Source organism: Leiobunum rupestre, chromosome 1, assembly GCF_980474605.1.
Source record: "Leiobunum rupestre chromosome 1, qqLeiRupe1.1.hap1, whole genome shotgun sequence".
Classification (NCBI taxonomy): Eukaryota; Metazoa; Arthropoda; class Arachnida; order Opiliones; family Sclerosomatidae; genus Leiobunum; species Leiobunum rupestre.
The window spans coordinates 30,388,539-30,399,451 of NC_143384.1; the positions used below are offsets into that span (position 1 = coordinate 30,388,539).

At 41.6% G+C, this 10,913-nt stretch overlaps 1 protein-coding gene across 1 annotated transcript; it reads left to right on the forward strand.

The window, feature by feature from the left end:
- The first annotated feature begins 10,074 nt into the window (after positions 1–10,074).
- LOC149962074 (uncharacterized protein F54H12.2-like) lies at positions 10,075–10,653 on the forward strand. The gene has a single exon (XM_090164394.1). The coding sequence runs from the start codon at positions 10,075–10,077 to the stop codon at positions 10,651–10,653; it is 579 nt and encodes a 192-aa protein (XP_090020520.1).
- The last annotated feature ends 260 nt before the right edge of the window (positions 10,654–10,913 follow it).

The following is a 10,913-nucleotide window of genomic DNA, read 5'->3' on the forward strand; positions in this document are numbered from 1 at the left end:
CCTATATTGACTTCGCTTGCGGTATTTGCTTCTGCTTTAGTTCCCGACAAATAATATTTTATGGGGGGGGGGGACGTCGTGGAGAAGTTTGTGGATTATATCCGAACACTCGCGGACATCAGGAAAATATATCTCTTCACGCACGCGGTTAAATGTTACGACCTCCGGTGGGTTTTTAGAGCCGTTCTAGCAATCGACGAGACTTTCGTGCCGTTCGTGATAGTTAACGGAACTAAAATTATCTTCTTTAATTGTTTTAATTTCAATTTTCTTGATTCTTATTCATTCATACCCATGGGACTCACCGGATTTAGAAAGACATTCGGATTAGGTCCCTCTATGGAAAAGGGAAGATTCCCTCACTTCTTGTTTAATTTTGTCGAGAATAATTTTGATCCATTGACACTTTAACCACTAATTATTCGATCGAGAAGGGCGTTAGATTCCCACCCCTGGAAGCCTACGGGGCTAATTACCTATGAGTAAAGGAAAGAGCGGCGCTTCTTAAATGGCTCCGTGGGGGCGGCCTTTGACTTTCTAAAAGACGTGATTTCTTATTGTACCGCCGATGTGAATATCCACCGCTTGTGGTGCGCGACGTTTCGACTGGAATTTATGGAAATCTGCGACACGGACCCCTTCCGCGCGGCCATTACGCTTCCAGGGGCGTGCAATTAAGTCTTTAGAAAACGCTTTATAATTCCCGATACAATAGGAATACTACCTCCCGGTGGTATGCGAAACAGAGACCGGCAGAGAATGGCTTGCCTGGGAAGAAAAACGTAGGGGTATAAGAATAGTGTCAGCCATGAGAGGGCGCGAGGCGATGGTAGGTAAATTTAAAGTCGATGGGCTAGACGGGAACAACGTTTACATGTTCCAAGGATGCTATTATCACGGATGCCCGCGCTGTCAAGTAGTGGGGAGAGACAGGCCTGTATTTTCAGATCACTCACAAACGTTTAACCTCCGATACCAACAAACCGTCAGGGTCGTTGCTCAACTCCGGAAACTTAAGAAAAACGTTATAGAAATGTGATTTCTATTCTCTCAGACGAAAAGTCGGGGACCGGGATTTTTTTGAAAAAGTACGGGGAAAGTTAATTTCACCCTTAAATCCCCGAGACGCCTTTAACGGAGGGAGGGTTAACGCGACTACTCTTTATTGTAAGGTTGAAGACGGGAACGTATCTTTAACATTGATATGCTATTCCTTTACCATACAGTGAACCTTCTAGATAAAGTCCCCGTCGGTCACCCGAAAGTTTTAATAGACCCCGATTATTTACAAGAGCAGTGCCGCGTTCTCGCGCCTCCTAAACTCTTTCACCTGATTCTCCCCATGTACTGTAATTCGCGACTTCTTTTCGTTTTATGCGGCAATTTCAAGGGAGATGCCCCCATTCCGATCCCGAACGGGCGTTCGTGGGGACCTTCGTGTCTGACGAACTGAAACTAGCCGTTTCTAGGGGCTACAAGGTGATCGAAATGTCCGAGGCTTGGCATTATCAAACAACACAGTATAACCAGGAGACGCAGGAGGGGGGTTTGTTTTCCGACTACATTAAGACAATGTACAAAATGAAGGCCGAGGCCTCCGGGTTCCCCGTAGGAATCAATACCACCGAGGAAAAAGTCAAATTAATCTCGGATTTCAAGAACCACGAAGGGGTTAAACTCGACCCGACGAAAATCGCACTAAGCCCCGGTAAACGCGCCGTCGCGAAGTTAATGTTAAACAGTTTTTACGGGAAGTGGGGGAACGAAAAAACCGAGATCATTAAGGACCGAGAACAATTCTGTAAACTATTTAATGATCCGAATATCGAGCGGAAAAGTGTTTTGGCAATCAACGATAAGACGTTGTTGGTCAAATGGGAGCATCTCAAGGAAATTGATCCCGCTTAAGCTCACGTAAATGTAGTTTTAGCCTACTATACCACGGCCTTCGCCAGGATGAGACTCTACACCCACCTAGAAGCCCTCGGGAAACGTATATTATATCATGATACGGACAGCCTAATATATAGATCCGAAAGCGGGAAAAGCTCGTGTAAAGAGGGACGTATCTAGAAGATATGACCGATCAACTAATCAAATTTGGACGAAATTGTCATATCACGGAGTTTTGCTCCGGCGGTCCGAAAAATTACGCCTTCCGCGTACTCAACCGTGATACCGGTGAAATGAACGAGGTCGTTAAAGCTAAAGGCCTCAGACAAAACTTTTCCACTAGAAATTCCATCTCTATGGACTCTTTGAAAGGAATGTTAGGGATTGACGTAGACGCCCCACGGTAAAGCAAGTGAAAAAATATAGTCCCGTAGTCAATAAATTGCGCGTTATCGGTAATTTCGAAACATTACCCTTCAGATATAAGGAGTAGGATTTTTTAAAAAAAATACTAGTTCAGAAACGGCATGAAATATTTTTTACCCGAGTGGTTTGCTTTTAAATATCAACGTATTTTAACTTAGTCCTCATTTAATAAACCATGTTACCCCTGTATGGTCCTTTCCCACTGTCCCTATCTAGTGGTGTGATGGGGTCACTGGAGCCTGTGGGGGGCTCCATACCCGGCTCTCAAGGTCATGTGATCGGGGCGCTGGGTCACTGGAACCTCATGGGTGTTCCACACTCGTAATTCTGTGACCTACTAAGGAGGGTAGTTTTGCAGTGGAAGAGGAACCCACTCTAGTCCTCAGCTGTGCGAGGGTGGGTCTCGGGCAGCCCATGGTGTCGCCTTTTGTTGGGCCATGATGAGGGCGTTTGTTTGCTATATGTGAGGCAGTATAGGTGGCTGTCTCACTGGCCGAACGTTGTTTCGCAAAGCGCACTTTTGTCCGGGGCTGGTTGTTTTAGGTGGCCGCTGTAGTGCTTAAGGCGGAGAAGCGGGGTACAAATACATATACTTATGTATGGTCCTTTTTCCGCTCTTCTGAGTGGTAGTGGAAAGTCAGTTTTAATGGCGCGAATTATAAAATATAAAGATGAAATTATTTCCCCCCCCCCGCCGACTAAAATTGGCATTACGCGATCGGCAAAAACTTTATGACACTTTAAAAGACTCCGTAGTGTTCCGGGAAGGAGTACCGAATCTCGATGATTATCCCGGGGAAGAAGGCGCAATATTAGCTTCGTCTTTATCACCCAGAATATTTTCCCGAAAACAAAGGATGCGCGCGACTAATCCTTGAACTCAAATTATAATATATTGTTTAAGAACCCTCGTGATCAACTCCAACCCGCTATATTATTCCGTCAACTTACCGATTCGCTATCGAGGCCTATCTCGACGCGACCAAATGCCCTCACGGCTATATCCTTATTGATAATAGGCAGGAGTGCAGTGGTGGCGTAAAGGGGGGGGTCGGGGGGCGGTCCGCCCCAGGTACCAGGGCAGCAGGGGGTGCCATCGGACAAGCTCGAGGGGGGGTGCAAATCAGAACGATTAAACTTGAAGAAGACGGACCCGTGAACACTTCTGCACGGTCCTGGGGGGTGTTACAAAACACTGCCGCCGCCCCAGCCTTCTTATGCCGCCACTGCAGGAGTGCCCTGACGAGTTCCGATTAAGAACGGATATTTTTCCAGGTGAAACCGAAAGGTGTATCTCCTTAGGGAAAAAAAAGTAGGGGAGGCAGTATAAAGCCTCGGGAGAGAAAGAACACTCTAACCAGTTCGAAAATGCCAGCCCTGGTGGTCGCACATAAAGATTTCCTCTCGGCCCTCGCTAAATCAAATTTTAAACAACGACGCGCCATCCTTTATCACGCTAAAAAGCCTCTAATTGATTCTATATCCGAGTGCTGTCATAATACCTTGAAAGGTAATCTAAAGTTAACCCCTTGTCAGAAACGAAAACTCGCTAAACAAAAGAAATTTCTTAGACAGATAGCCTCTAAATAAGTAGCCTGGCGTAAGAAAAAAATTAATTTTAGTTCAAAAGGGTCACGGGATTTTAAGTTTCCTCATCCCCACTGTAATATCCGCCCTCAGCGGAATTTTAGGTCGTTCTTAAGGAAATACAAAATGTACGCTCAAAAGTTAGCCTTAGTCCCCGCCGACTCAATAGGTCATAATAATAATAAAAATGTCCTCATCCCCCATCGAGATACCCCTCAATTTTATTTCCCCATGCGCTAGGGTCCTCCATGGGTGAATTAAATAACAGCATGACCAAAGTACTCAATTCCAATCTTGACATTAGGGATAAAGTTAAATTATTCGAGCAGATGTTTCACCGATATCGGAACATTAGGGATATAACTACGAAGCTTAAACCTAGAAAAGAAACCGGACAGGACACGGCGTTCTTAAATCTCGTACCGATTCAGTTTAGGACAAGCGCTAAGGAGATAGAGTTTCTTAGGCAGCGGAAGGCGAATTGTTTATAGACCAGACGCGCGTTTCCGGGTCAGACATCGCCACGCTCGTGAACTACGGCGTCGGGGCTATAAATAGAAAACGAGTGCCTCCCCCCATCAGTTGGGACGAGTTTGACGCGTTGTTTACCTTCAAGAAAACCATCTCCCGAGTGACGAAAAAATTTACATTTTCAACGAAGCCTAGAAAAGCCTCCGTCGTTCGGACACAGCTTGAATTTAAACCCCGGACCTTATCGAAAGAGAAGCACGAGAATCGGGGCGAAAAAAAATAAAACGGAACAACCGATATGGGAAGAGTTTCGAACCCCGAGGGATTCTTAAAAAAAATTATTACGATCCAAAACACCCCGCGAGTTTCGACGGATTGGAAAAACTCTATCAGGCCATGAAAGACAGAGGTATTTCCAGGGAAACGGTAGAACATTGGTTAACGAAACAGGATTAGTACACTTTACATAAGACTGCCTATCGGAAATTTTTAAGAAGCAAGGTTTTTGTGACGAATATAGGCGATCAGTTTTAAATGGACTTAGCCGACATGAGAGACATTTCCGAACACAATTCGGGGTTTAATTACCTACTTGTGTGTATCGATACATACTCGCGACGCGCGTGGGCCGTCCCTATAAAAAGTAAGAAAGCTGAAGACGTAATCGTGGCGAACGAGAAAATATTCGATGATCTCACGCCTCTTTAAGTTCAAACCGATAAAGGGGGGAGTTCTTGCGGAAAAAAATTCAGGATTTCCTTAAAAGTAAAAAAGTTAAATTCTTTACTAGCGAAAACTATACAATTAAAGCGTGTATGGTCGAGAGACTAAATCGTACGCTAAAGTCGAAAATGTATAAACATTTCACGACTAATAACACCTATCGATACTTGGACGTCCCTGATTCAATTCGGAGCTACAATACTTCAGAACACTCATCGATAAAAATGTCGCCCCTAGACGTAAAACCGAAGAATATCCTGAAATTATTTGAAAAATATTACAAGGAGATCCCCGTGAAAAGTCGGGGAGTTTTGCCGTATCAGTAAATACAAAGGGGTCTTCGATAAAGCCTACCCTGGTAACTGATCTAAAGAAGTTTTTAAAATCACCCGTCTCGAAAATTTAGACCGGCCCCTTTTCACGGTCGAGGATTTAACGGGGGGGAAATTAAAGGGGCGATACTATCAAGAAGAACTACAATCAGCCGCTAAACCTCGCCTATATAAGATCGAAAAAATTATCAAGTCCCGTAATCCGAAAAATCAGGTCGAGTATTTTGTCAGTTACGTAGGCTACTCCCCGAACGCGAACTCGTGGGTCAAGAAACCTTTGGGGAGGGAATAAGAGGCGCGCCTCGAGCTTTTGACGTCACAAATTCCTGAGAGAGAAGAAACAAGATTCCCCGTCCGAATCCCCGCGACGGCCGCCGGCAACGCGAAAATCTCCGTTAGGCCTAATACAATATTTTTGCGTCCATGCAAACAAAGCCGAGGCACGAGATGAAATAAACTTTTGGAACTCTGGAAGATAAAAGTTACGTTAAATAAATAATAAATATAATATATAGTACAGTTATAAATATTTATTGTTAATTATTCCTTAGTTTAAAATATGTAAGTTTTTGAGATTAAAGGTATATAATTCCTTATATTAATCCCAGATAATACCTTTTTTAACAAGTCGTAAACAAGGCTTAGCTATATGAATCTTTAGGCTTAGCAATAGTTTGAGCTATTTAAATTTACAAATTATGCCAATAATGAAGTGTTGCGTATTGGGTTGTAACAATTCCAACCAAGAAACTTGGGACCAAGATACTACATATCACAACTTCCCTAGAGATATAAATTACAGAAATAAGTGGTTAAAGCAGATTTAGCAAACGCGTTCGCTCTGAGATATTTTAGTAAGCGATTATACTTGTACCTGAAAAACAAAATGAACATACCTCTGCCACACATTTCTACTTTAAAGCGATATGCCTCTAAATTAGATTTCTCTGAGGGTATTTTACATGATGTTATCCATCTAATTAAAGCCAATGCCAAAAATATGCCTTTAGTAGACAGAATAACAGTCTTAACTTATAAAAGTGCATTTGCGCTCAACATACGAATATGACCCGAAACGTGACAAAATCGTTGGAATGCATAGTCAAATGCAAGTAATCATGGCGAGAGGCTTATTCTCTAGTTGGAAACAACCAATTTATTACGCCTTTGATCAAACCATTCTAGAATTAGATAAGGCAGGTTTTAAAGCTCACGCGTGTGTTAGTGACATGGGCGCGAGCAATATGGGGTTCTGGCGTTCACTCGGAGTATCTATACAGAGAACCCATTTTTCTAATCCAGCTAGTCCTAATGACGATATTTATTGTTTCGCGGATGTCCCCCATTTGCTTAAACTTATCCGTAACTGGTTTCTGGACAATAACGTCAAAAAAACAAAAGAGCCGGTGCAGTTGCTTTTACAATCTGACAATAACGAGTTAAAATCGTGTCATAAAATAAGAAAACTACATCTAGAATGCGTTCAGACGGCGAGGCAGAATGTTAGATTAGCCGCAGAACTGTTATCGCATACGGTTGCTACGGCAGTGGATAGATTAAAACCAAATAATAATTTAAAGTCGGAAGAACAGAAAGCAACAGCCGAGTTTATAACGAGAACTAATAAATGGTTTTATGTGATGAACAAATACGCAAATTATGATAAGAACTCAAACAAAAGTGCATTTAGTGTAAGTTTTGATGAGCCAAATGAAATTCTTATTGATATGATTAACTTTATAAGCAACATGAGGTGCATCAAAAAAATTAACCCTAAAAGTAAAATTAAACCCAAAAATAACGAAATTCCCCAACACGGTTCCTTACAGACATTCCAAAAAGGTATATTAACTTCGACAAAATCATTAATTGGCCTTTGGTTCGATCTAAATAGAAAGTATGGTATCAAATACATACTTACACACAGGTTAAACCAATGCTGTTTAGAAAACTTATTTTCGCAGTTAAGAACTCGGGGAGGGTTAGACGACCACCCCAGTGACCCCATTAAATGCCATGTAACGTCTTAGAATGATCATTTTGGGAAAAAATCCAGGAATAGTTCACAATAACGCTAATACAGTTGCACAAATGACGGATGAATATTTGGTCACTAACATATTTAATAAATCTGGCATTACTTACTAAGATCTAGACCTGGATTTTGTAACTGGCGATATTCTTAATTTAGAAGAAAGTGATACTTTTTCTACCTCTAATGATAAAATATGTCCGTGTCTAAATCTGATACGAGTATAAATTGAACTATTCCTAATTTATCATTTCAAAATAACATTAGTATTTGCAATGGTAGTCCCAAAAAAAAACACTCTGGAAAAGAGAACATGACTAATAAAATAGTCTTAACTAAAGAGGAAGAGGGTGGAATGGAGTATTTGGCTGGTTGGGTAGCCAAAAAGCTTTGGGAAAAATACCCTAACATTAGTTTAAAATGTAACTCTAGTACACCAATTACGAATACCAATGAAATGCAAAGTTGTGTGAGTCAGTTAAGGTATGGTTGTTCCATCTATTAATTTTCTAAACGATGTAAAATAATTTGAAAATTTGTTTTTAAGTTATCATGGCTGTGGTGATAATGCAAAATCAATTTCTACAGAAGTCGGTAAAGTTAAAAAAGTTACTAATATTATTGGTGAAAAAATTGAAAAATACCCTAGAGAAATTGTAGTAACTTATGTAAAAATGAGAACTCTAATTAGAATGAAATTTTTAATTGTGGTTAATAAAGAGAGCGACGCTCAAAGAAGGGCGGATAAGAAAATGTTGAAATTTAAAACATAATAGTAATTAAAAATTGTAAAATAATAAGGTGGGGTTAGAAGTGGCTATGATATCATTTGTAAAAGTTTTTAATAAAAAAATTTATGTTTTTAAACCATTTGAAATAAAATAAGTACAAAGTAATTAATAATTTATTTCTTATGAATTTTAAATAAGTATTATGTAGTTATTTTATGAAATTAAATATAAATGGTAATAGAAAAAATAATATAAACCAATATACAGTAAAAATATATGTTAGTCTTATGGTGGTTCAAAAAAAATCTGCGGCAGACAGACAAACGGAAATATCGTCTTAACCCCAACCGAATTACTAGCTCCTCAGAGGACTGGGGAATTTGTGACGTGGTAAGCTCCGGCGCTCGCGGGGTTTTTCTCTCACGGCCAAAATAAGAGACTAACGTCACGATACGGCGAATGCGCCACCGTTGCCTTCAAACGCTAGCATGGAGATATACGCTGACAATACGATGGCCTCGTATACTTCGGCTTTACCGAAACCTGTCGAATTAGAGGGATCTTGTAAATGCGGGCTAGCTGAAATAAACTACACTAGCGCTTTCTTCAACGTTCTCGAGGGTCAAAACAATTTTTTTACTTGGTTTTCGACAAAATCCCCCCTGTCGAATGTAACCCGTCCCAAGTCGAAGCCAAACAAAATGAACCGGAGACTTGCATCGAAAAAACCTAGAGCCTCTTCAAGCCGATCAACCTAGCGCGGGTATAACGCTTAAAATTGTCACGTCGCGGAAAAAAACCCGAAACGAAAAAATACGGACGACGCTATCGATATTTCTAAAGATGGAAAAACTCTTTCGGGCGAAGCTCAAATCGCGAAATGTTAACCTCAGCCGAGAAGACACGACGGTACCCCATACGCTTATAAGATACCCATAGGATACTATTCTTCCATTGAACATTTAATTAAGGTAATAAACGAAATGATTAAAGAGATGAAGACCACTCTCCAATATAATGAAATCAGCCGGCGAGTCCGTATAACCCAATATCGCCATGACGTACTCGTGCAATTTCACAATAGCCTGGCCATGACTTTGGGTTTCGATCCTGAAACCCAATCTTTGGAAAGGGGTTATCGAGGCGTTAGACCGATCCTTATAGGTTTTCAAATCCCCCTTCAACTCTACGTTTACACTAATATCGTCGAAGACCAAATGGTGAGTGACACACTCGTCCCTCTCATTAGGATTGTCCCCGTAGAAGGTTCTTTTGGGGATAACGTCGGAAAAATATACGACGTGCTTCATTACGTGCGAGTATCTAAACGCTATTTCAATACGGTCCAAGTACGTACAATGAACCTTCAGGGGAAGCCGGTGCCATTTGCCTTCGGGTATCTGATGGTTAAACAAGATGCCTTAGCCAGATATCCTCGACGCGCGGGGATCGTGCCCATATAAGAATTATTATCTTAATCAAGCTCAAACCGGGGGTCTAATTTCTATCAAGGCGCCGCTTTTCAGAAAGGACACGGTCTCGGGAGTTTGTTCTCGGGACTCTTTCGCTGGGATTCCCCTCTTTTAGTTAGATGGGCTAAGTATATAGGAAAACAAGCGCTGGGGGTCGGAAGTAAAATACTCAATGACGTGGTTGCCGGAGAGAATATTAAATCATCCGCGAGAAAACGTTTCGGTGAAGCTCTAGAAGGGATAACCGGACAAAGCGCAGGAGAACTAAAACAAGTAGAAAGAAGAAAACAACTGCCAGGAGGAAAACCAGAAAAAGGATCGTTAAACGAAGAATTGGGGCATTAGCTCGTCGGAAATCCACAAAACACCTTCGTGATATTTTTTCGCTTAACTAAAAAAAGAACAAAATGTACAAAGTTGAAGCCTGGAAATCGGAATTGGACCTGTTCTCGGTCACCCCCGTGCAAACTAGCGTCGAAAGTGCGACTCCAACATTCTACCGACCGATTTCTACGCTACGAGATGATTCGCAAATCGAATTTTGCATCCCGAAAAGCCCGGAGTATACGGATCTCGCGATGAGTCTCCTTCACGTGAAATGTAAAGTAACGTGGGAGAATGGGGCTAATTTAGACCCTGACGTTAAATTAGCAACTTCTAATAAATTGATGCATAGTCTCTTCGATCAAATTGAAATTTACTTGAACGATAATTTAATCACCCCGTCGGCTAGTCGATATTCCTATCAGGCCTATATAGAATCACTTTTGAACTATTCCAGGGAAGCCAAAAATTATCATCTGACTTCGTGTCTTTACGCCGAGGACGCCGCTGGGAAATTTGACGACGTAATTACCAACTCGGGAAGCAAGATTCGCCAAGCCGCTATTAAAGATTCTAAAGAATTGTCCTTAGTAGGGGCGATAAACGCCGACCTTTTCAACATTCCGAAATACCTTCTAAGCGGCTTTGAAATTAAAGTTTGACTTTCTAGGAGTGAAACGGCCTTCGTCCTTATGGGAGACCTCGCCTTAAACTTGGGTAATTTTAAGATCGCTATAACCGACGCTACTTTGGAAATACTAAAATGCAAGATAAGTCCTCAAATCATTCTGGACCACGAAGCGTTCTCTTAAACGCCACCGCGAAATACCCCTTTACCAGAACCGAAGTGAAAAGTCACGAGTTACTCGCCGGCGTTTCGAATACGAGTCTCCACATATATTTGGCTGGGGCCGCTCCCTCA